Source organism: Salvia hispanica, chromosome 2 (assembly GCF_029641045.1).
Source record: "Salvia hispanica isolate PSC_SH4W2 chromosome 2, Shi_PSC_v1, whole genome shotgun sequence".
Lineage (NCBI taxonomy): Eukaryota > Viridiplantae > Streptophyta > Magnoliopsida > Lamiales > Lamiaceae > Salvia > Salvia hispanica.
This window is the reverse complement of record NC_142693.1, coordinates 11613591-11640984: the sequence shown is the minus strand read 5'-3', so window position 1 is coordinate 11640984 and position 27394 is coordinate 11613591. Positions and strand designations below refer to the sequence as shown.

The window sequence follows — 27394 nt, the reverse complement described above, 5'->3', positions numbered from 1 at the left end:
CCACAAACAAATTTTGTGGGGTTTGCATGTTTGATGTTTATCCAAAACCATATCACGTTTCTTAATAACCTTTGGAGCTTCTTCTCAAAGAATATACACATAAATCATGCACTAATAACAGCTGCATCTCTTCAGTATAAAATTTTATATGAAAATCTGAGGGTTGTATAAATTTGAAAAGAAAATTTCACCTCAAAACAAAAAATACTAGTACCTGATATCTAACACTTTCACTAAACTACCAAAAACAAAATGTCATATAATACTTGAATTGGTTAAGACAACATAACTAGCAAAGAAAAAATCCCTAATTAGTACTACCTCCTCAATCACACAATACTTCCTCAGTGAGTCCAAGTGTTTCACTCCCAAATCATCACCACCATGAAGTAGGGCCTAAACCATCCATGTCAAGAGAACCCTGCCATAAAAAAAATATATTACATCAATTTCATAAATCAAATACTCATGTTGAAGCATAACATTTTAATTCAGTTTTCTACAGAGAGGCATAGAGAATCCAACAGAAAAGGAAAGCCAAAGACGAGAAAAAGACGGGCCTCAATAAGCCCGCACAAAATGGATCAGATGTGCTTGAAATAATAGGCCATGAATTCAAGAAGAGCCAATAATGAAATGACAAATATTCTAATAGAGACTTGTATGGCAAGATTGGTATAATGAAAGAGATTTTAATGTATGACTTACGGTGACCACCATGGGGGCAAATGGCTTGACATCTTTCGGCTCTAAAGGTATAGGCGGATAGCTCACATCATGAACTATAAACCTTATCTGCAATCAAGCAAGAAAATTATGTGGTTGCATACAAGGTTGAACAATTATCAAAGTAAAGAATCGGATTGCGACCAAAATTACCTCATCCTCTGCATCCAATGTGTAATCCACTGAGTAATCCTCAGTTCTAAAATTCCAGATCCAATTAACCCTATTCCTGATACAGAAAAAGAAAAGCTATAACAAAAGCTGATGAAAGAACCTAGGCACAAGTACAATCTCTATTAAATTTAATGAAACGAGAGAAGCTCACTTGTGTCCTGGGACTGGTTCATTGCTGTTAGGAGAGAACAAAAAAGGGACAGGTACATATATATCATCGAAAAACCCAAGCGACACTGCCAAGGAAAATACAATGATTAACATGACCACCCACCATAATTTTTTGGTAACAAAATGCTCTTTGTGCATAACTTTACATGCAAATATAACATTATGTATACAACACACAACTTTTCACTACTGACCAATACTATGAAGAGGAAAAGTACAAATCACATGCCATTTTATGCATGGGTATACTAAGGGGTTTGTTCAATAAAAGTCCCAAGAATAAGAAACTATAGGTTCTCTAAGAAATAATATATCTTAGGACGTAGTACAAAGCAAATGGTGCAAAAATGACTAAGAGGTTAGAATGAACAAAAAAAATATTGAATGTCAAAACAATATTCACATTAATATAATACGGCTCATATTATGCTTGTTACAACATTCTTGAGAACTGCTTAACCTCTTCAAGAAAAATCTAAGCCTGTGATACCAATATTAGCAGTAATCCAAACCTGCATTTTCTGTCTAACATATTAATGTAACCTAGTAGGATTTTCTGTTTCGCCAACAGATGATCGGATGCAAGTTTATGTTATGATTAAGAGATGTCACTCCTTGCGGAGCTTATTTCTCTCTTGATGCAGTACTGACTAAAGCATCATAAATGATAAACAAGTGTTTCCACTTTCAAGTGTTAGCTCTGCAGGAACGAAATCATGAAATAAGTTATGAGAAAGAGAACTGAAAATGTATGTCCCTGATCTAAAGACAACTTCACCCGCAGGTGTTAGCTCTAAAGGAACAAAATCCATTACAAAACACTAGAGCTCTGAAGAGTATACAAACTTGGGTTTCTTGAGTTACCGTCCAACTATTATACCATTATATTTGATAAATTTCAATCAAACACACACTTTTGTTAGTTAGGCATTGTATTTCTTTCACCCTTTAATACTTTCCCCGTTGCTGGCTTGCTGCGTTTAGTAATTTAGTTCTTTGTGCATGATCAGATGAACACTCTGTTAGAATTCAACATTGGTGCACTCCAACAGATAGGTAAAAGGAAGAAGATGATGCAAGAGTCTTGCAATTAAACTACCAGAAACACACCACAATTTACACAGCAAAAATAACGCATGACCCTGCTTGATATAATAACCCCATGATTAAAACAGAATAAAAACAAACCAACGATGGATGCACCACTTGTGGTCCTTGGCCTCAAGCCAATACCAAATAAATTCCTAGACGAGGCTTCCCTTTTTCAACATCTAGGGTATGCATAGACATGACTAAATTCTAAAAGAATAAGGAAATCCTAAGATATACACAAGTCTAAAGATAAACACAAGGCTCAAAAGGAAAAGAAATCCTAAGATAAACATGGCTCAAAAGATATGAACAAGACTAAAGATAATCCTATAGCTAAGACTCCACGAATTCACCAATAATAAATACGACCAATTAATAAAGATAAAGACAAGAAAGCAGGGAAGCTATTGATACTCATGTATAAATATTACTCTCTCTGTAGAATTTTCATGCTTATGGAGAATCATGACAATGGTCATAGAGGCACTTATAAATGAAAACTCACTAAAAAAACCAGAACATGTAAGAAGTTGTAACTTACATCGTAAACCATCCACCGTAGATTCTTTAAGCCGAGCTGTTATGATCTCTCCCACAAACGGACGAAACATTACCAGCCTGAACTTCACCTGAATGAGACACACCAAGTTAAACTGTCACAATTCCGAAACCCACTCAACCAGTGGCAAAAATGACAATCTCTACAGTTTCACTATTTACACGAAATATGACAACACATTGAATACTTGTGAGCTATGCTAAATAAACAGAATTATACTTGTAAACCAACTATTTTGTGATGTTATATTTTGAATCAAAGAAAAGCTACTTATGGAGAGTGAATTTTGCAGCAACATTAGTACAATTCCAGATAGGTAACTCTGTCTTGGACTTCCTGCAGCCACTATTCCTGTAATCATATCAAATTTCTCAACTTCTTATTCAATTAAAAATGATGGCAGGTTGGATATGATAGATGTAGATTTAACTTCACAATATAGTTGGTTTACAAGTATACTTAATTTCTTTCCCATCATTGAAAGAAAACAACATATTGCAATCAAATTGCTAGTGAAGCAAAATGCATGATCCAATTAAAAGATGATACAATGGGAAAAAAAACAACTGAAATCGACAATCAAATAGAAGTTTAGCATTTAAATATGATAATTAAGTTGAGAAATGTGTAAAAGCTTTACCGTGTAAGTTGAAGCCCCATCACCAGGAAGTATGAAACCGCCAGTAATTGACCGAATATCGTACACACTAACACATAAGCCCTGTTTATCAATAACCTAGAAGAAATGGAGCGAGTAAGCAAATGGAGAAACATAGAGAGGAAGCAGAGAGAGAGAGAAACCTTGTCGAGGAAGATTAAGTCGAGCTGCTCTTTAATGGCTTCATCGAGGGGTCGATTGAGGAGGTGAGGGGGCAACATCAAAGTGTGCTCTATTTCACTCAGGAAAAACATTTTCTTGGTGTGGAAAATGGCTGAGTTTCACCCGGATTTTGCACACAGCTTGTGTGACTTGTTCAGGAAAAGAATCTATACATATCGTTGTGAAATTATGAAGCCCTGTTTGGTGGGAAACGATGAATTGATGGCAAAAACTATTAGAAGGATATTGGTCCAATGAAATGATAGCGTTTTGGAACAATTATAAAGCACTGAGTCTGCAAAAGAGGAAGAAGAAACGGCTGTGCTCACCCGAAAAACTGAATCTTGGAGGTGAAGAAATTTGTGTCAAACCAAATCATCAACTGGTCGGCGGAAGGGGGAAGAGGAGATTGTGGACGCGTAGTGTATTACTCTATGTTGGGCTTTTAATGTTTTTAATTTTTTAGTAATGGGTTTTTAATATACTACTCCAGTAGAATTTTAATTTAGATTGTTGCTAAATAATTTTAGATCGCCCACTTCTGTTAAATAATTTTAGGGTTTATATTTTGTGTATTGTGTTTTATGCAGTAGAACTTTATTTTATGAGAGAGGATTTTTGGTTTTCTTTATATATTTATTGTGTATTCTGTTTTATTCATTTATGAGTATTACTCCATTCGTCCCACAAAGATTGTCTCATTTTTCTATTTCCGTCTGTCCCACAAAGTTTGTCTCATTTAACTTTTTATCATTTTTGGTAGTGGACCTTATATTCCACTAACTCATTCTTACTCACACTTTATTATAAAACTAATATATAAAAGTAGAACCCACATTCCACTAACTTTTTCAACTCACTTTTCATTACATTTCTTAAAACTCGTGTCGGGTCAAAGTGAGACTATCTTTATAGAACGGAGGGAGTATATTTTTTACGTTTTGTACTTCTCTCTCCAAAGTAACACTACTCTTCATAAAATGGAAAAGCAAAATCAATCAATTAATAAATACTATCAAGTATCAACCAAGTAAAATGGAAAGAGAAAATCAATTAATCTATACTATACAGTTTGTTTTGAGCTGTTTTGAATAGTCATTTTTGTTTTCTTTGAGGAATGTAATTGTAATTTAATAAAAAAATTAATAAAATTATTAAACTATCTTTTCTCTTTTTCTCTTTTGAATCGATAATTTTGGTAAGAGAATTATATTTGTAACTATCCGAATTGTATATTTGTATTATTAATATTCCATGCATTTAACAATCTATCTATATATTATTATATATATAAAAGGCGAGTTTTGGCCTTCTTTTGATATATTTATAAGTTTTGGGCAACATCTTGAAATTTTTGTAATTGCTCAATAATGCAAATCAACATAATAATAAAATCACATAATGGTATTCAATTGAAACGTTTTATCAATTGAAATTGTATAATGGTATTCAATTGAAACGTTTTATCGACCACATAAGTGCTACTCCCTTCGTCCACCATTAGGAGCCTCATTTATGGGTGACACAGATTTTAAGAAATGTTAAGAAAAGTGAGTGGAAAAAAGTTATTGGAATATGAGTCTCACTTGTATATATTAGTTTTAAATGAAATGTGAGTGACATGAGTTGGTGGAATGTAAGACCCTATTACCATTTATAGTAAAAGTGAACCAAGACTCATATTCGCGTACGGATTAAAATGGAAAAATGAGGCTTATATTCACGGACGAGGGAGTAACATTTATGAATTGATCAATCTATCCCATAGCATGACCTTAATGAGAGATTTTTGGTTATTTAAGATAATTTTTGGTTATTTTAACATGACCTGTCTCTATCATATTTTAAGATAATTTTATTTTTTAAAAATAAAGATAATTATGATACCAGCATATAACCAATCTATCCCATAACATGACCTTAATGAGGGATTTTTGGTTATTTTAACACGACCAATCTCTATCATATCTTAAGATAATTTTATATTTTTAAAATTAAGATAATTATGATACGAGCATATAACTAATCTATCCCATAACATGACCTTAAAGAGGGATTTTTGGTTATTTTAACATAACCAATGTCTGTCATATCTTAAGATGATTTTATATTTTTAAAATTAAGATAATTATGATACAAGCATATAACAATGCAACGCATACATGTCGTAGAATTAATAATAAAATGTTATAAGGGAAATAATAAGAAAAAAAATATAAAAAGGAAAAATAACCAAAAATCCCTTATTATGAAAATGTTATAAAAATATCCCACTATAATGCTTCGTTCGGTACATGGGATTGGAGGTGTGGAATTGGAATTGGAGCCTTCAATTCCAAATCCAGTGTTTGATATCATAAAAATTCTTGGATTTGGAATTGAATTAAATTCAAAATCCTCCAATTCTACAATTTGAATTCCAATCAAAAGTATGTTGGTTTTATGGAATTACAAGAGATAACCGGGCGTAATACAACCCAAGAAGGAATACAGAAATGAACTGAAACGAAATTTACAAACGGAAATCGAAACTATAAACCGTAGAACAGGAAATAGCCGAGTCGACCAGGCGTAATACAACCCAAGAAGGAATACAGAAATGAACTGAAACGAAAATTACAAACGGAAATCGAAACTATAAACCGTAGAACAGGAAATAGCCGAGTCGAGGAGGCCTCTTTCCGCAAGACGAGATACGCCCCGGTAGTGCTCTTCGGATTGGCGTTTCGTCCCCAAAGATAAAACGGCTGCGTCTCTGGTGAAGCAGCACCGCTATCGACAGAGCTCCGGCGAACTGGATGGAGGAGAGGGCATAGCTTCGACAGAAAAAACAATGCAGAGAGAAGAGAGAGCGTATGATGCAAATGCTATGTGAATTCTAGTTTTTGGTGTCTAGAATGAGTAGCCTATTTATAGGCCCAGTCCACTGTAGGGGTCAACGTTGTCATCAATGCTAGACCGTAACGGTCGTTGGTTACGAGCCGTTACGGTCGGGCGTTACAAGCTCAGAGCTAGAGAGGTTGAATCTAGATGCTTCTAGATTCAATCATGACGTGGACTGTCACGTGTCAGCCACGTTGGCTTACCGCGTCATACTGATGAGGTGTCATCCCGCTTGGCTCGCTGACGTGCAAACGGTGGTGGTCTAAAAAGAACTAGACCCACTAGCCTTGGGTCGAGCTTAAGCACCAAGCCCACGACTAGGCCCAAAGACCAATTGCCAAGATCCAAGTCTAAGTCTAAGTCTAAGGACAAGGACAAGGACAAGGACAAGGATAAGGACACGGGCACGAGCACTGGCTCGGGCTCGCGGCACGCGGCGCGCGGCGCGCGCGTGTGCGCGCGTGTGGGCTCTTACAGCCCATCTTAGTCCACTATAATTATTACATGTAATAATCTTTCTTATTAAATACTACTTTAATAAGTTTGTAACTTCCAGTGTGGGATAATTAACTCTCTTAATTATTTCATAAGCTTCTCTCATAGCTCATTTAAGTTTGCAATTTTGCACAACTTTAATCCATTATTTCTCACTCACCGGGAATCGGATTTGAGAAAATGAATATACCACGGTCATCTACTCCGAACGTAGATCGACGCTATATCATTTAATTTCACAAAATTAAATGTCTCGTTGAAATTATAATTGGTCAATGTCCATTGACCGACATAGATTCCAACAATCCCCCACATGAGTGGAAAGCCAAATGCAAATGCATGCAGACACAAGCTCAACCCAAGAGAGGTATATAAGCATAAGGATAGGTAGCTTTTAGCTTTGAACCTTCCATAGTCAACACCATCGGATACACATGCGGCCTAGTAGTGCGATGCTTTGAACTAGTCCCCCACGGCGTGCACCGAGACAATGGTATTAACACTTAAACACCTCAACCTCATCCGTTCTCACGTTTTGTGTCCTTTGCGGCCTTGGACACCACTTTGGATTCATAAGTGTGTAATTTGAAGCGGCCACACTTCACACTTACATAGGTGATTCCTACTCGAGTATCTTTCCCTACTCGGTCTCTTTGAGAACTCAATCTCCTTGAGATCCTTAGGAATCATTAAAAGTCATAGACTTATCCTCACCACAAGGCAAGTTTTCAACACTCTATTGCTCTTTAGGGAATAGATGTAGACAAGTGTTTCACACGAACTCTCATAGCTTAGTTTTCCCATTGAACCAAGTTCTTGGGATCTCTAGTCATCATGGTTGGGTTACCACTATGACAATTCTTTAGTTTGTGGATTTCAAACCCATTCCCTCTAGCAACTTATTCATTTGATCACGGTTTAACCCTTTGGTTAGCGGATCCGTTAGATTATCTATTGACTTCACATAGTCAATTGTAATTACGCCTGTTGTGATCAAATGTCTTACGGTATTATGTCGTCGACGAATATGTCGAGACTTACCGTTATAGAAGCATTATTTTCCCTCCCGATAGCGGCTTGGCTATCACAGTGAATCAACACTGGAGGCACTGGCTTAGACCAACCTGGAATATCCTCAAGGAAGTTCTTAAGCCATTCGGCTTCTTCTCCAGCTTTATCTAAAGCTATGAATTCCGATTCCATGGTTGAACGGACTATACATGTTTGTTTCGTGGATTTCCACGAGACAACACCACCTCCAATAGTAAAGACGTATCCACTTGTTGAAAGTGAGTCTTTATTGTCGGATATCCAATTTGCATTACAGTAAATGTAGCCCATGATTATGAGTATGCTTTAGATATCTCAAAACCCTTACAAGAGCTCTCCAATGCTCTTTGCTCGGATTACTCGTGTAACGACTCAGCTTGTTCACGGCACAAGCAATGTCCGACCGAGTGCAATTAATCAAGTACATAATACACCCAATGACCCGTGCATATTCTTCTTGTGCAACGGGTTCGCCCTTGTTTTTGCTCAAGTGAACATCGAGTTCAATTGGAGTCTTAACCGGCGCGCCATCGTAGGCATTGAATTTCTTCAATATCTTTTCAACATAATGAGATTGGGTTAAGATGATTCCATCGGATGTTCTTAGAATTTTCATTCCAAGAATTACATCGGCTAGACCCATGTCTTTCATGTCAAAGTTTCTCTTGAACATGACCTTTGTCTCGTTAATCACTTGAGTGTTACTACCCATGATTAACATGTCATCAACGTAAAGACACACTATAACGTACCCGTTATCAGTGCTTTTAATATAGACACATTTGTCACACTCGTTGATTTTAAACCCATTTGATAACATTACATTATCAAATTTCAAGTGCCATTGTAACGACGCTTGCTTCAATCCATATAGGGACTTTACGAGTTTGCATACCTTTTTCTCTTGTCCAGGTACTACAAACCCTTCGGGTTGTTCCATATAGATTTCATCCTCTAATTCACCATTTAGAAACGCAGTCTTAAAATCCGTTTGATGAATCTCAAGATTGTGCAATGCAGCAATCGCGAGAAGCACTCGGATAGATGTAATCCTCGTTACAGGTGAATAGGTGTCGAAGAAGTCATGTCCTTCCTTTTGTTTAAAACCCTTTACAACCAATCGGGCTTTATACTTATCCACTGTTCCATCGACCTTAAATTTTCTTTTAAGCACCCATTTGCACCTTAAAGGTTTCGCACCTTCGGGCAAATCGACCAACACCCAAGTGTGGTTTAGCAAAATTGAATCAATTTCGCTTTGAACAGCTTCTCTCCAATGTAACCCATCTGGGCCATCGAAGGCTACTTTTATTGATGTTGGCTCTTCATCCAACATAAAAGCAATGTAGTCAGGACCAAACGTTTTTGGTGTTCTGACTTTACTACCACGTCTTAGTACTGCATCACTTGGATCAGGCCTCACTCGCTTGCGCGATTTAGGCTCTTCATTCGCGGATTTAGAACTAGTGGCTTCATCCACTGTTTTAGAACTAGTGGCCTCATCTTCAATTCTTGTCTCAGAATTGATTGGGACTTCTTCTTTGTCCTTGCAAGGAAATGTATTTTCGAGAAATACAGCATTCCTTGACTCGATTGTTGTTCCTACTGTAATAGTCGATATTTCAGACTTGTGAACAACAAATCTATATGCACTACTGTTAAGTACATATCCAATGAAGATACAATCAATCGTTTTAGGTCCAATTGTGACTTCCTTGGGCGGGGGAACCATCACCTTCGCCAAACACCCCCACACTTTGAGGTATTTGTAGGATGGTTTCCTTCCTTTCCACAACTCATAAGGAGTGATGACTTTTCCTTTGAGTGGGATTTTGTTTAGGATATAGTTGGCTGTCAAAATAGCCCCCCCCCTCCCACATATTTTGGGGTAATCCTGAACTCAGTAGCAACGCATTCATCATCTCTTTTAGAGTTCGATTTTTGCGTTCTGCTACACCATTAGATTGTGGTGAATATGGAGCTGTTGTTTGATGAATTATACCACTTGCGTTGCATAACTCTTCAAACGGGGCTACATACTCACCTCCTCTATCACTTCGAATCGCTTTGATTTTACAACCAATTCTTATAATTTTTGAACGCTTCAATTGCTTCATCTTTACTTCTTAAAAGATAAATGTAGCAATATCTTGTGTAATCATCTATAAAAGTGATAAAGTACTTTTTACCACCTCTAGTTTGCACCATCCTTAAATCACATACATCCGTGTGAATTAGTTCAAGGGGTTTCGTTTTCCATTCAACTGAGTGAAACGGTAACTTAGTCATTTTAGCCTCAAGACATATTTCACATTTGTCTTGGCTATCCACTTCAATTGCCTTTAGAAAATCTAAGTTTACTAATCTTTTCACGGCTTTTAAATTTACATATCCCAATCTACAATGCCACAAATTTGAAGACTCGGTCAAATAAGAGGAAGTAAATGCTTTATTATTATTGTTAGCCAAAGGCTTTGGAACAAGGCGCGTAGCCACACTAAGCTTGAAAAGTCCATCGGTTACATAACCTTTTCCGAGGGACTTCCCAAACTTGTACAAAGCAAACCTATCAGACACAAATACAAGTTTAAACCCCTTATTAACTAGTATTGATCCTGACACTAGGTTCTTGCGGATATCCGGGACATGCAGCACATCCTTCAAAGTGATAGTGACGCCAGACGTCATCATGAGAATCACGTTGCCAATGCCGAGGACTTCGGACGATGCTTGATTCCCATGTTGATCTTCCTCCCTTCAACAGCAGCATAGGAGGCAAACTTGCTCCTATCTGAGCAGACATGAGCCGTAGCGCCGGTGTCGATGTACCAGCCGCCCTTGTTGTCAACAATGTTGACTTGTTCAGTGACCACGGCAACGAGGTCATCTTCATTCCAGTCCTTGAACTCTTTCTCAACGACGTGGGCTGTCAGCTTCTTCTTCTTGCTGCGACAGTCTTTGGCAAAGTGACCAATTTTGCCACACTTGTAGCATTCGCCTTCAAACTTCTTTGTAGGCTGCTTTCCCTTCCCCTTGTCCTTCTGATTTGGGCGAGGGAGTTTGTTGGAGGGACCGCCCCGCTCCAACAAGTTGGCTTTGGCATCAAGTGGGCTAAAGCCCTTAGCCTTTTGATCGATCTGGCGCACATCCGCTTCAATGCGCAGCTTCACGATCAAGTCTTCAAGACTCATCTTCTTTCGCTTGTGCTTGAGGTAGTGCTTGAAGTCCTTCCAACTAGGAGGAAGCTTTTCGATGAGTATGCACCGCACAAAGTTGTCGGGAAAAATCATCCCTTCAGCCACGAGTCCGTGGATGATCATTTGGAACTCTTGAACTTGTTCCATGACTGGTCTAGAGTCGACCATTTTGTAGTCCGTGAATTTGGATACTACAACGTGTTCAGTACCTGCAGCATTATCGATACTGTACTTCTTCTCTAGGCTTTCCCACATCTCTTTGGATGTGGTTACAAGGGAGTATACATTGTACGAACTATCATCTAATGCACTTAGAATAAAATTTTTTCAAAGATAATCTCCTTTGCCCCATGCTTCATAGTCCGCCAAGATATCGAGCCTCGTCTCTTGATCACTTGGAGCGGGCAACTCGTTTTTCGTGAGGAAGTTGGCGACGCCCAATGTTGTCAAATAGAACAACATCTTTTGGTACCACCTCTTGAAGTCAGATCCTCCAAACTTAGGTGGCTTCTCGGCGGGTGGCATCATTTTAGGTGCCAAAGGTGCCGCACTTGGTCCTTGGAAGGAACCATTCATGTTGCCCCCGAAGGAGCTAACAACATGGTTGGGCATAGGGCCCCCACCATTCATGTTGGGCATAGAGCCCGTCATGGTCGTACTGGTCCCGAAGGAGCCAATATCCATGCTGAACCCGAAGGTTCCAACACTCGCATGAGACCCGAAGGCCCCAGCAGTCGCGTGAGACTCGAAGGTCCCAGCATTCGTGTGAGACCCGAAGGCCCCAACACTCGATCCATTAAAGGATCCGAAGGAACCACTAAAAGTGGAACCAACTGACCCACTCGAGGTGGATCCACCAGTGAGCCCCTGGGTATTAGTATATACCCATGGGGTTGTTGATGAAGATGGATAGAGCCCGGGAGTTGGCATCATCGTGGTGGATGCCATAGTGGAGGAAATGATGGCGGCGACGGTGGCCGGAGTGGACAGTGGTGGCAGCGGCGGTGTTGGATTCAGTCGACATCTCCAGCAAAGATGTTTAAAGTTTCGAAAGTTTTAGTTTCAGTTTATAGGTCCAAATCCCATCAAAAGCAAGTTTTATCTCGTCTTGCGATTGTTGGATTTATGGAATTACAAGAGATAACCGGGTGTAATACAACCCAAGAAGGAATACAAAAATGAACTGAAACGAAAATTACAAACGGAAATCGAAACTATAAACCGTAGAACAGGAAATAGCCGAGTCGAGGAGGCCTCTTTCTGCAAGACGAGATACGCCCTGGTAGTGCTCTTCGGATTGGCGTTTCGTCCCCAAAGATAAAACGGCAGCGTCTCTAGTGAAGCAGCACTGCTATCAACAGAGCTCCGACGAACTGGATGGAAGAGAGGGCAGAGCTTCGACAGAAAAAACAATGCAGAGAGAGGAGAGAGCGTATGATGCAGATGCTATGTGAATTCTAGTTTTTGGTGTCTAGAATGACTAGCCTATTTATAAGCTCAGTCCACTGTAGGGGTCATCGCTGTCATCAATGCTAGACGGTAACGGTCGTCGGTTACGAGCCGTTACAAGCTCAGAGCTAGAGAGGTTGAATCTAGACGCTTCTAGATTCGATCATGACGTGGACTGTCACGTGTCAGCCACGTTAGCTTACCGCGTCATACTGACGAGGTGTCATCCCGCTTGGCTCGCTGACGTGCAAACGGTGGTGGTCTAAAAAGAACAAGGACAAGGACAAGGGCACGGGCACGGGTGTGGGCGCGGGCTTGGGCTCGCGGCGCGCGCGTGTGGGCTCTTACAGCCCATCTTAGTCCACTATAATTATTACATGTAATAATCCTTCTTATCTCCCTCCGTCCCAAGGAAGATGACCCCTTTCTTGGCCGGCATGGGATTTTATGCAACTTTATTTTGTGTGTTAAATGGAGAGAGTAAAGTAAGAGAGAGGAGATAAAGTAGAGATAAAGGGGTTTCCATTTTAAGTAATGGGTCATCTTAGTTGGGACAAACCAAAAAGGAAAGTGGGTCATCTTTAATGGGACGGAGGGAGTACTAGTTTAATAAGGTTGTAACTTCCAATGTGGGATAATTAACTCTCTTAATTATTCCCTAAGCTTCTCTTATAACTTATTTAAATTTGCAATTTTTGCACAACTTTAATCCATTATTTCTCACTCACCGGGAATCGGATTTGAGAAAATGAATATACCACAGTCATCTACTCCGAACGTAGATCGACGCTATATCATTTAATTTCACCAAATTATATGTCTCGTTGAAATTATAATTGGTCAAAGTCCATTGATCGACATTGATTCCAACAAAGTAGTGGAATTCTTCTTGGTCTACGAAACCTGAGTAATTTTACCAATTCTGATTTTAAACTATTTCAATGGAAGATAAACACAACTATATTAACCAAAGAAAACAAACCAAAACAAAAGAAACCATCAAAAAATTTCCAATTGTTCTCATCAATTGTTACACACTGCACACATTCACACACACTACACACACACTGCACATTCTCACACACACTGCACATACACATCCACACACACTGCACGCACACATTCACACACACACTGCACACATTCTCGCACACACACTACACACACACATTCACACACACTGCACATACACATTCACACACATTGCACGCACACATTCACATAGACAATACACAGTGCACATTCACATACACGTTGCATATATTTCATTCACATACCCCTAATTCAATTCCATAGAATCCCAATCCCAATTTCAATTCCAATTCTAATTTCAATTCTGTGTACTAAACGGAGCTTAACCAAAAATGTTATAAGGGATTTTTGATTATTTCTTATTATTCTGTTGCAAGTCCTAACATGATGAGGGGTTGAGGGCATTCTAGTACAACTAACAACTACTTCTCACATCCGTAAAAATGAGTGATTACCTTCCAATCCATGTACAACGAATTAAAAGGATAAAAGGACTGAACTCTTTTTAATTCTATGCTTTTTCTCTTCCTCTCCACTAGCAGTTTGTGAATTATATAAAAGAATTATTGAGTGTGGCGGCTGTGAACTCTGGAGGGAGAGAAGTTTCAAGCTCAAATGTTTTTATTACTTTCTTTTTATTCAATTTGGTTGTAATTAACTGTAATTCATTAGGCCTAAATTTTTTTTATTTTATTTCTCTTATTTGTAAAGATAAGTTGGAGTATTATTTGTTTTATTGTACCTTGATATTATTCCAAACACCTAAATATAAATTAAATTATTTACGCTCGATCAAACTATAGGTACTAATAAGTCGTTCAAGATATCACAGCGATACATAATTCAACAAGAAAAGTCAATCACACAAAGCTACGGTATAAATCACACATTTTTTTGCTTAAGTGGGAGAAATCAAAAAAGCAAAAAATGACTCGTGACTACTTCAGTTCTTCACTACAGCTCAACATTAAAAGGCAGGTGTTACATTCTATCAATTTTAACAAAAAAATTCATCCTGAAATTTGCGAAAACATGTTGCATATTGTTTTAGCCAAATACGAAATATTTAGATTAAAAAATGAATGACGAGCGTCGAGCTCCTTTTATACATGACATTGACAGAAATGGAGTAGCCGAGTAGGAGATGGTTGATGTGATTCGCTCTAATTTACGACATGTATGCATTGCATTGTTGTATGCTCGTATCATAATTATCTTAATTTTAGAAACATAAAATTATCTTAAGATATGATTTACCGATTTTTTTTGTTCATGCTTATATATTTAAAAAAGGTGTAGCATAATCCAATCCCAGTTCGAGCTTATAATATTTGGAGAAGTCCCAAATTACCCTCCCCCAAGATCAACTTTCTCCTCTTTCAATTCAATTCTACTCCATTCATCCCATAAAAATATGGGTATATGATATGACACGTGAATTAAAATAGATTGGTAAAGTAAAAGGATGAGGGGAAGGGTAGTTAAAGTATTGTTAATGGATAGTGAGACCCACATTATTGTTAGTGTTTTAATGGTGGTATAAGTTATAAATAACTTGATGTAGAGGAGTAATAAATTGAGATATCCTACCATAAATAGAAATGTCCATATTTTTATTTGACGAGCAAAAATAAAAAGTGCACATACTTTTATGTGACTTTTATGTGACGGAGGAATATTAAATTCAATGTTAGAATAGAGGACTAAGGTATACACAAAATTCTTATCAATTTTTCGCAATGGCGATGGAGATTCAAGCTTTTAAAGTAGGATCATATTTCACTATTTCCACTTTTTTTTATTTAAATTCGAGCCAAGTCAAATATACTCAATTAATCGTGGAGTACATTTTTACCAAATTAATTTCAGTTACGATCAGCCGTGGGACAATTTAAAAAAATGTAATTTTGTATTTCGGTCTCAAAAATTATGAAATTAATTAGATATCAACCAAAAGGTATGATTTAAATCAATAATCCCTCAAATAAAATACTCCATCCATCTCAGGAAAGATACTCTTTCTCGCGACAGGAAGGGATTTTATATACACTTATTTTAAAGTGTTCAATGTTTAAAAGTGGGACATGAATAAATTCAAGCGAGAGAGAGAAATAATTGTTTCATGTTAAAAAGTAAGAGAGATGAATAGAGTAATTAATAAAATGTTGTTGGCCGTTTAAAAATAGGAAAACTGAATAAAGTTAAAGAGATAAAAAAAATAATCAATGATTATAATTATTTCCTAAATAAGTAAGATGTCATCTTAGTTGAAACGGAAAAAGGAAAGTGTGCCAGCTCTTCAGTTAACGTGGCTGATGGGAATAGCCTCAAATGCAATTCCATGTGTAAAGGATTGAAATGGTTTTTGCAAGGAAGATGTTCTTCTCTTATCTTTGGATGCTGTGAATGGTTCTGGGCATCCAGTGGATTTGCCAATTTGGGAGTTATTCGGTTGGATTTCAAAATTTGACTATGGATTCACCTAATTGAATAATAAAATGCACTTGTACTCATGTGAATGTAGAAATTTGTAATCTAAATTTTAGGTCATTGCTTGTTAGAATATATATCAAAAAATTGTTGTTGTTAAGTTTTCATTTTATCTTTTTGTTTGTGTGCAAATAATTAAGCTGCTAAACAGTGGTCTCGTTTAGTTTTATTTGCGTTTTTGTTCTTCTGTTATTGGTGGTAGTAATGCATTTCTTATTATTTCCACTTTGTTACGTTTTTAGAGCTGTTGGAAACCCTTTAACAGTTTAGAGTAACTTACTCATTATAATTTATATCAAGGAGACATATCTAAAACAATTGAGAAATATTTATCCACACCTCAAGTAGGAATAGAAGAAACTTCAACAACCACTAAGGAAGCTACACTGCCAGTAAACAAGTTAGTTGGAGGACTACAAATAACATATATAGATGATCGGCGGCGACAAAACATTATGCAAATGACAACGAAATTGTGAAGATCGACGTGAAAAAGATGATAGCACACTCGAAAGAATGAATATTACTTATGTTAAATTCATTTTCTCATATAAAAGCGACTCGTTTATGACATGACCAAAGGAGTACATTTATGAAATGACTTAGTATAAGTTTTTAAAGATTGCTAAATACTAGAATGAACTTGTACTTAAAATGATTATCTTGAAGAAATGTGATTGACCCATCAAATGATTCTACAATCCTTAATGTGGTGGCACATCTCAAACAGAGAATACCACAAACTACTAATTTTTGTGGGGTTTGCATGTTTGATATTTATCCAAAACCATATCATTTTTCTTAATTAATAATCTATGGAACTTATCTCAAAGAACAAATATACTAGTACTATAAATCATGATTCATGCGCTAGTAACAGGTGCAACTCATCACTATAAAAAGTTTATCTCAAAATTTGAGGTTTGCATAAATTTGAAAAGCAAAATTCATCTTGAAACAAAAAAATCCAACACTAAACTGAAATGGAAAGGACAAATAAAATCTATTCAGATATGAACACCCTGACCCATTCATTTGTTAGTAGTACTACACTAATATCACATCTACCTTATGAAGAAGAGGTCAATTATTGAGGCATGGTTATTTCCTTGAATAAAATAAAAACCCTAAAAGAAAAAGAAAAAGTGGGACCAAAATGGGGAAATATATATAGTGGAGGTGAGAGTTGTTCCCATCTGTGCAGTGAATAATAAAGTGAAAAGTTATATCACGGGAGACTCAATCTAGGCTTGTCCTTTATCATCGTCGTTATCTTACTACTTCCTCCGTCCCGGCTAAGGTGACACATTGCTTAGCCGGCACGGGATTTTAGGAGTTATTGGTTAAAGTGTTTAATTGGAGAGAGAGAAGGTGGGGATTTTAGGAGTTATTGGTTAAAGTGTTTAATTGAAGAGAAAGAAGGTGGGTGTAGGTATTAAAGTAGAGAGATGAAGATAGATGAATATTTTAATATTAGTGAGAAAAAGTGGTTGAGTGTATTAATTGAAGAGAGAAGGTTACCAAAAAAGGAAATGTGTCATCTTAGTTGGGACAAACTAAAAAGGAAAACGTGTCATCTTAAGCGGGACGGATGGAGTATTACATTTTAATCCATTTTTGTCACACATTATTTTCTCTATATATTTGCATGACTTCTATATGTATGTATATAGAGTTACTCTACATGTTTTGTTGAACGATTGTTGCCTTTTTATGTTTTATTTCATTCGAATACTGATATGGATTAGTTTTTTTAGTGTATTTCAGCTTTTTTTATTTGAATTTGAATCTGAATTTAGATATTGTGTCATATAAATCATGTTTGAGAATTAAGTTTTAGGTTTGCATTGTGTAATACTCCGTATAGTAGTAATTAAAAAAGATTGGAACAAAACAATTTAATCGCACGATCGACAAACTTGTTCAATAATTTAATTTTCACTCGAATGAAATTCAAACAGCACTAAATGGTGAGCCCACTTTTTTCATGTGCATTTCAAGCTAGAAAAGTCAAATTCTGAAATATTGTTGAACCTTTGTTATAATAACTGAATAAAAGAATTTACGAATGTAGCGTTCAATTCGTTATTACTCTCCCTCCATCCATGAATATGAGTCCTATTTTTCTATTTTAGTCCATCCCTAAAAAGGAATTTCGATTCACTTTTACAATAAATGATAATGTAGTCTCATATTCCACTAACTCATTCCACTCACATTTTATTTAAAACTAATATATATATACTGGTGGAACTCATATTTCACTAACTTTTTTTCCACCCACTTTTCTAATATTTCTTAAAATCTGTGGAAATGAGACTCATAATAACGGACTGATAGTATATAAATAAGCCATAATAAAACTTTTTGAAGATTAAATTGGTCATTAGAATAAAAGTAAGATTATTAATTCTAAAATACAATATAATTTTAACATTTTAAAGATAAAACAATATACATGTCTTTCTTTTTTTTGAAAACCTCAGTAAACAAGAGATAAATTTAGTTGTATATTTAATCATAAATAATCACGATAGCCGGACAGCCTTATGATTGATGTTAGGCCATCCGCATCCCTGTCTCTTATCCGTCTTTTAACCGTCTCATCTCTTCACTTCATTATTCATGGGTCTCACTGTACTTTTCACCCCATCTCTTAACTAAGAGACAGCACTTGCATCCTTCTATCTCTTAACCATCTCATCCCTTAACTATTCATTCAATATCATTTTTTATTTTTAATTCCAACAAATTCAATTAATAAAAACACACTTCATTAAATAAAATAAAAATTACAATTTAAAGGCCTAAAAAATTAAAAAATACATAATTAAAATCATAAAAAAACAAAAAAAAAAACACACCATTAAAAAAATTTGAGTGAGAATAGAGAGTTTTTTGTGGTGAATAATTTGTGGGAATGATTTGGTATTTATAGAAGTGATTGGAGGCTTTAAAAAAATTAAAAAATATTTACAAATTTGAAAAAAATGGCTATAAACGGCTAGTATAATTTTTGGAATTTTTTTAAATGTTTTTTTTTTAATTTTTGAATTTTTTCTGATTTAAAAAATAATTCAATTTTAACGGATATAAACGACGCCCACTCGCCGATCCGCAAGTGGGCGTCACACACGAACCATAGCTCGCCACGTCGCCAAGGCGCGTGGCGAGACGTCTCGAGGCCGGCTTCTTCGGAAGGAGACACGGGACGAGATGTCCCGTCTCGTCGAGATGAGATGGAGGCCGCATCGCCGTCTCGAAGAGACGAGATAGAGCCCGCATCGAGACGCGATGCGGATGCTCTTATGCTTGTATACAAAAATTTCCCATTCATTAAGCCATAAAGTTACACAATAATACTCATAAACGATTACACTAATGCAAACATTTAAATCTAGGAGAAAATAAATAAATAAATTTATTGTACATTGTGCAAAATAAAATTGCTAGGGACCATTAAAGGCTTTGCATTGGTGAGTTGACTTTTGTACCCCTCCCTCACAAAAGAAAAATCTAACCGGGCACCGGTACAAGCAGTTATCCCCTAACCGAACCGTTAAAGAACCCGCTTCCAAATCCAAAAACCCGCCCGGGATCGCCCCGAACAAGTAGTTCCCTCCCAACAACAGCCTCTGTAATTGGGCCGACCCGATGCCCGAGCTCAATACTTTCATAGCGTATTCGACCGGGATCGGGCCGGTTAGCTCGTTATTCTCCATAGAGAGGGCCGAGAGCCGGGGCATAAGGCCCATGAACCCGGGTAGAAACCCGCGCAACCGGTTATTACTCAAGTCAACGGATATGAGCGGGCTGGTCAGACCCGAACCGGCGGGTATTTGAACCGAGTCGAGTTGGTTAAAGGAGAGAGTTAGTTGCTCTAGATTTGGGTGACTGAACAAACTCGCTGGGACTGACCCGGTGAGTTTGTTGTGGCTGAGGTCCAGCACTTGTAAACTTGGTGCCGTGAATAGTGGAATTTCGCCTTCGATTTGGTTGTTCCGCGCGACGAGCTCCACGAGGGAGGGCGGGAGGGAGGGGGGGAGGGCGCCGGAGAGGGAATTGTCGCTGGCGTCGAGGAAATTGAGGTTTGGGAGGCGAGTTAGGTCGGGGAAGGAACCGGTGAGTTGGTTGGATTGGAACTCGAGGCGTTTTAAATTGGGGAAATTGAGAAGGGGGAGTGAATCGGTGAGGAAATTGTTGTCGAGGTAGAGTTGTTGGAGGAGGGGGAGGGAGAGGGAGGAGGGGAGGGGGCCGGAGAGGGAGTTGCGGGAGAGGGAGAGGAGGCGGAGGCGGGGGAGGAGGGAGAGGGAGGAGGGGATGGGGCCGGAGAAGTTGTTGGAGGAGAGGTCTAGGGTTTGGAGGAAGGGGAGGGAGGAGAAGGGGATGGAGGAGAGGGGGGCGGAGTAGCCGGCGGGGTCGAGGGAGAGGTCGGTGACGCGGGAGGTGGAATTGGTGGTGGTGTCGCAGCGGAGGCCGCAGGTGAATTTGTCGGAGAAGAGGGAGTCGCAGGGGTCGGCGGAGAAGTCCCAGGAGGAGAGGCAGGAGGAAGGGGGGATGGAGGAAGGGGAGATTGTACGTTTGAGCTGCTTCAGGGCTTGTACGTCTTGCCAGTGGGTGGTGGAGCTGGCGTGCATTGCGAGGGAGAGAAGAAGAGAGAGAGCGAGGAAGAGAGGGAGAGGTGATGTTGCTGCCATTTTTTTCCTTTTTCTTGGGGGAGGAGAAAGAGATGACAGAAATGGGAGTGATGATTTTTAGAGAGAGAGAGGAGCGAATGGTGATAGATTCAGATTTATAGATATGAATGTAATAATCATAGGAATTTGTTAATGTTTGATGAATGTAGTATGATGTCACTTTTCATGATTATGGAGGGCAGGACACCAAAATCCATGAAAATTCTGGATTAACTAAGCTGCAAAATAATGATAGTAGTGGAGTAATAAGCTTTTACGAGATATGGGTAGAGATATTTCCATAAAACTTAATATATCACGTCTTTACATTTGCACTGCATTTTTTAATGTTTCAAATGATTCTTCGTTTTTAGTTTTTTAAAATGGTTCATAAAAGAGTTTATTTGTAACTCTGTTTTTATGAGAATCGAGAATCATTTTGGATCAATGCATCTATACACAAAATAACACTGAGCTTCTTACTCAATCTTGATTAGTATGTTGTCCCAATGGTTTAATTCAGTTTTGTCCTCACTCCACACTATTCTATTTTTAATTAAACAAAGATAATTGTACTTATACAGTACTCCCTCCTTGTACTTATACAGTACTCCCTCGTCCTAAAATATTAGACTCCTTTTTTTTGGGCACATGAATTTAAAAAATGTTATTTTGTGGTGTAAGTGGAGTTGATAATAAAGTAATTTTTTTTTTATCATAAATAGAATGACATATGTTGGGACGCACCAAAATGGTATATGGGTCTAATATCTTGGGAATGAAGGAGTATAATACTTCTAAATTTAAAATTCAAATGAACTAAATTTAGTTTTGTTAGTTAAGTATATTAGTACTACTATTCAATAGCTATAAAAAATATGATATGGAGAATTTATGACAAATTGCCATATGATTCAAACTTGTTTCAAAATAATTATTCAATAAAAAATTCTTTTTTTCTTAGATATGTAGATATTTAATTTAAAATTTTAATATTTTCTAAAACTGTTACTCATGTAATTTATTTTAAACTAATTACTAATATTTATTAATTATTTTGGTATAAAATATTATTACAAAGTACAGTTATATGGAGTACTATATTTATCACTACCCTGCACATTATACAGTACTCAAATAGCCACGTCAACAGATATGAAATTCAATATAGCTTTCACATGAAGCAACGATAAATTATCAAACTAGGTGTGTAAGAATAAAACCAAAGTGCATGGATGTCAATATTTAAATCTTAAATAAATTAACATGCACCTTCCACACATATAGTATGTCATCCTCGATGTATTGCACCATGAATATTATAAAAATAATCAATGACCCATTTTCAGAGATAGTAATACTATAAAACAAGAGATGGGTAATACGGTATATAGATTATTAAAATTACTAGGAACAAATTTTGAATTGGTATAGACACTTCTTTTCCCAACAAAGGGAGCTCCCACCAGCACAAGATTTGGAAAAGATAATATTCTCAAGTAATAATATGCAAAGAGTTAACTAATCTAATCAATGATTAGGGATGCCTTAATCATTCTAAGATGCTAACATCTACCCTAACTAACTACAGCACTTTGCAGCTAAGCATTAGGTGATGGAAACCAATAATACCTTATTCTTATATTTCTTGAATTAACCTCTACTTTCTATTACATATTTCACCATAGCAAGCGATATAAATAAGGTCAAAATAATATACTCCAATGCGGTAACAAATTGTCACACATAAGGTCAAAATCCAAAGATTTTTTTATCTAATGATTAGCCCAACATTTAAGTAACTGCCACATATTTTTGTTAGATTTCCACCATGGACCACACCACCAAATTTATGTCTATGTAATCAGTCATCCTTACTTTACTTAGTTTTTACTTCATAAAACAAACAATTGGTGGAATCTAGGAATAATAATTGTCACATAACTAAAGAAGCAAAGAGAGCACATCAAATTCCTCTTCCGAGATGCATCCTCCAAAATATGTTGCTTCCTCACTAAAAAAGAGGAAAAAATAACTCATTCTTTTTCCTTTCTAAGAATCAGAATATATTCTTCATATTCAGCACCATAGTCCATACATGGCCATAGTTTTTAAAAAGATAGCATTTCCTGTTAGGGAGATTTTGAATATTGAACAAAAATGGATAATCTGAAAGTCATGATAAATCACTTTCAGATCAAATCAATTTCGGTGGTTCTACTAAAATATTTGATCGGATACAATTAAGAGAAATCAGAGCTTCTGTATGTTGATGTTCGAGAAATATATAGAACCAAAAGAATCGATCAGATTAAGACGAAGATGAACCAGTGCATCTGTTGGGGGAAAAATCGAAAATAACTAATTTTCAAAAGGTTCCTAAATTGCAAATTAGTCCTTTGACTTTCAGAAATTACATTTCCGGATGAATTTCTTACACAGCAACTTCGTTGGAAATAAAAAATTTCCAAGCTGATCTCGACCCCAGCTAGGGGCTCTGCCCCTTGGACCCCACTACCCGGGGGCACTGCCCCCGGACCCCCGTCCATCATAATGAATTCAAATAAGAGTGCACTTTGCACTTCCATACTTATGTATCATTATGATAATACTGATCAATCAAGTTAACCCAATTACACTAAAATATCCAACATTTCCTATGTCCTATATTCCATTTTCTTCACGTAAAAATCATGGCTAAAGCCTAAAAGTGGCAAAGAAGCGTGTAACAACCTCATTAATTCCTAAATTGCATTAAGAAAGTATACAACACAGAGACCGTGTGTGTGGAACGAGGTTAGATTTGGACGAGCTCTAAAAACGGTATATCTACACTAACATTGTGTAGAGGAGCAATTTTTTTGCTCATGATTCGTCCTCGGCCGACCAAACAGATTTGCCCGTCTTTCCTTCATTTTTCAGGCAATATTTAGTTATTTATGCAAGTTCTTCCTTGCGTAATCTTGGTTGATCTCAAACACAAAACTCATCCCCCTTACCTACAAATTTAAAAAATTTCAAGAATTATATATACAGAGCAAACTAATTGAGCTCTAAATATATACGTTTGGCAAATACAACTTGATAGATTACCTCAATCAAACAACTTGTACTAAGGCTCAACAACTGTCCACAAGCTACTGCAATGCCATTCACCAATACTGAACTCTTGCCTAAGTTTTTTAATAAGAATGATCCATCTGCCTCCATTTTGATGATAGCCTGAGTGGATCCAAATGAATGTGATAGTTAAGGTTCCTATTTATTGTAAACAACATATGTAACCCGGCCCTATAACGGTCTCACATACATGCTTATCCTAGACATGCCCCTACTACTTTCCAAAGTAAGGCCCTTAGTACCATTTTCATTCTTTACACTGTCGGAAAAACTTATCGAGCACAAAGTTGTATAACCATACCTGCCGCCTAGAGATTTTATTCAGATCACAATATCACCGGTTGATCTTACAAGTAACACCTGAAAAAAATTCATAGGCCAAAAATCAACAACTAACTTTTACCAGCGCGTAAGGCACAAAGAAATACACGTGTGTGATTAGAAAAATTACAACAATCAAGGAACAGTACTGCCAAAAGATGGTGTGCATAGTACTATAAGGCCCAAAGACAAGATAATATTGTGATCATACGACACAAAGACCAGCAGAAGATTTATACAATAAAAATATTCGCAACATGCCACTTGTTCCAGGAATTCATGGTTTCACGTGGAATATTAGATCACAGATGCCTAGTTATTGTACTTTTTATCGAGAACAGATAAATCATCAAGACTGTTATAAAATTGGAAACTTATGATTTGAATGAAGCACTTGCTCTGAATAGAGAAATACTAGTATAATTTTCAAGAATGCAGGAAAGTTAACAGGTATTAATGCATAGTTGATGCATTCCCTGTTCAGTATTTGGCCATCAAACGAAATGTTCAATCACTTTTCTTCAAATTACTACCATTATTACCCGCACTGAGTCCTCGGTGTTCAGTGTGCAGCAGATCTTACCACCACCGAGTCCAGTAAAATAAAAAATCGAAATTGACTTTGAAGGTGCATCAACCTCTAACTTGGAGGCTCTCTGTGAACAAAGGACATATTGAAGTAGGATCAGTCGACGGAACAACTTCTGTAACTATCCCAGACTCAGGTTCAGGTTTTGCTGTATCATCTTCTTGGCCATCTTAGGTAGAATGATCAGTACAGCCTGCATATTTTTCATCAACATTCTCCAACATCTCATCCTCGTTTCACCTGGATATACAGTTGAGCTAATTTCTTTATCCTCAACATCATGCTGGATTGTATCTTTAGCAATCCGGTCTACCTTCTTCTCCAATGCCATCTGAATTTGAGGGGTTGAATTGTTGTCTACCTTCAAATCCAACAGAACAACTGTGAGGTTTCTCATCCATTCAACTTTTTATGTTTTTTATATCAACCTCTCAAATATCATTTCCATCAAGTCCATAGCCTCCGGATGTGTTAGTTGCACGTGACGCCATATAAATATCTCTTATCCAAACGCGCACCATCTTGCATAACTTGTTTCTGAAAATCACTACTCTGCTCACTGAATTCATGAGTATTGGGTTAAAAAAAAACCGTAAGGCATTATATTTTCGACGGATGCTCACACATTTCCTCTTTTGCGCAACCTCCTTACTTCCTAAAGAATTGCTCTCAGATCTGTTAAATTTTGATGCTTGGTTGATACCAAATATCTCAAGTTCAATGATTTGAGCAGCAGCTTGGGCTGAAAAAGATCATAGAGAAGAGAGTGCTATCTCTCTCTCAGCTCTTGTAAGTGTATAGTACTGCACCCTTTGGCCCTGAGATAAGAAAAACAGCCCACATATTTCCAATTCAACAACACATTTAAAAAAAAGGCAGCTCACAAATAAAACTCTTCCTACCTAGAAAGATCCACCAACAGTTACAAATCATAACGCTCTTAAATGAAATAATTTCCAAATGCTATAAAGTGGTCAAAGATTGCTAATCCTAGAATCTTATGCCTTTTTCCCAACACATTATGCATAAAAGTTAAAACTGATGCAGCAAATGACCCTAGCACACACATACTTCCCCAACCAAAATAAATACAGAAACACAAAATTGAATGAACGAAAGCATCAACGCTCATAATTCGGATAAATTAAGAGTGTTGCAACAGCATGTACCAGCTCAGAATTGCAACTGATTCAATAAATTTAATTTTGAAACTACTATGTTTTATTTTAGAATGTAGTATACTAGTAGTATTTGATTCATTTTTTTATTATATTAATTGAATTTCATCATGAAATTCTCTATTAAAAATGACTAAAAGAATATAAAAAAATTGTGAGATTTCAAATCACTAATACGTTACTATTATGATTGTTGAGTATAAACTCATCCCGCATGATGGGGTGTTGAGTACAAACCTATCCCACATTGGGAGTCTGAGGATAGTACTGCGTATGTCTGTTCTCGATGTGATCTGGTTTGAGGGGGAGGTTTGTTAAGTACAAACTCATCCCACATCGAGAGTCTGAGGATAGTAAACTATTGCTTACCGTTTATTTTAAATAGCAATTAGTTTAACATACACTAGTACTTCTTGATACAAATGCTCATAAATTAATCCATCAATCTTCTCAAGATATGCTCCAAATAGTGTTTGATCTTCAATTTTAGCATAAATAAAAAAAATTGGATGGATCTAGCCACAAAAACTACACCAAGAGAATTTGATGAGGGATTAGAAAATGAAGAAGGTGTATTGAGGGAGGATCCCCTTCTTGGGACCTAAGACCTTCCACAAAAAAGATAAAGGCAACCTTAGGCTATTTTCAACAAGGCAAGCACTCCATTGGCTCTACTACCCTATACAAACACAAACCATAGGTGCATACCTCTACTTGATAGATCTCGAACGAAACAAACAACCTACAAAGTAATAATTAGATAAAATCTCACAAAGGAGATGCTCACATAGGAATCTTAGTCTTTTTCGAACACTAAGCACATCTTCACCAAGTCCGAGTGGGTGTGGTCCCTGGACAACCTGGCCCGCTTGGCCTCTTTGGTCAGCCCTGTTCTTGGCCGCTTTACACCCGGACCGGGTGAGCATGGCGCGAAGACACTTGGTTCGCTCGGAGCATCGGAAGTTGGCCATGTTCCTGCCAGAAGATTGACCCGGGCCGGTGGATTTGAGAGTGAGCCACTTGAACCGGGTGGCACCTCTAGGACCCATTCGCGAGCTTTGTTCTCGCTCTTCCTCGTCCCACAGCTTTAAGACAAAGCACGAATAGGCCTTCTAGCTTCTTATTTGACATTGACTGCATTGTTGGCCTTCCAAGCATCTTCAACGGACTTAAACTCGCTTGTTCCTCGGATCCGGCCGCCATGATCACATCACTGCTACTGCCATTGCCACTTTTACAAGACAGTTGAATCTTTCGATACCTGTTGAAAATAGTGAAACTTACGAGTGAGTTGAAGTAGTCCAAGTTCTGTTCCATTTATTTAGGATTTACGTTTCTGTGTTTTAGTTAGTGGTATTCTATTTAGCTGATT

The 27394-nt window shown here is 37.3% G+C and overlaps 2 protein-coding genes and 1 pseudogene across 2 annotated transcripts; all 3 read right to left on the bottom strand.

The window, feature by feature from the left end:
• Nucleotides 1-107: 107 nt before the first annotated feature.
• Nucleotides 108-4008, bottom strand: LOC125208079 (RNA polymerase Rpb7 N-terminal domain-containing protein). Its single transcript, XM_048107637.2, has 8 exons — nucleotides 3872-4008; nucleotides 3524-3739; nucleotides 3363-3458; nucleotides 2705-2792; nucleotides 1052-1136; nucleotides 880-955; nucleotides 709-795; nucleotides 108-421 (listed from the first exon to the last, which is right to left on the bottom strand). Exons 2-8 carry the CDS (start codon nucleotides 3632-3634, stop codon nucleotides 377-379), a joined length of 588 nt encoding a protein of 195 aa, XP_047963594.1. The 5' UTR covers nucleotides 3635-3739; nucleotides 3872-4008; the 3' UTR covers nucleotides 108-376.
• Nucleotides 4009-19474: 15466 nt separating this feature from the next.
• LOC125205816 (uncharacterized) lies at nucleotides 19475-21033 on the bottom strand. Its single transcript, XM_048104965.2, has one exon. The coding sequence runs from the start codon at nucleotides 20833-20835 to the stop codon at nucleotides 19588-19590; it is 1248 nt and encodes a 415-aa protein (XP_047960922.2). The 5' UTR covers nucleotides 20836-21033; the 3' UTR covers nucleotides 19475-19587.
• Nucleotides 21034-23747: 2714 nt separating this feature from the next.
• Nucleotides 23748-27071, bottom strand: LOC125187173 (uncharacterized; annotated as a pseudogene).
• Between the last annotated feature and the right edge of the window lie 323 nt (nucleotides 27072-27394).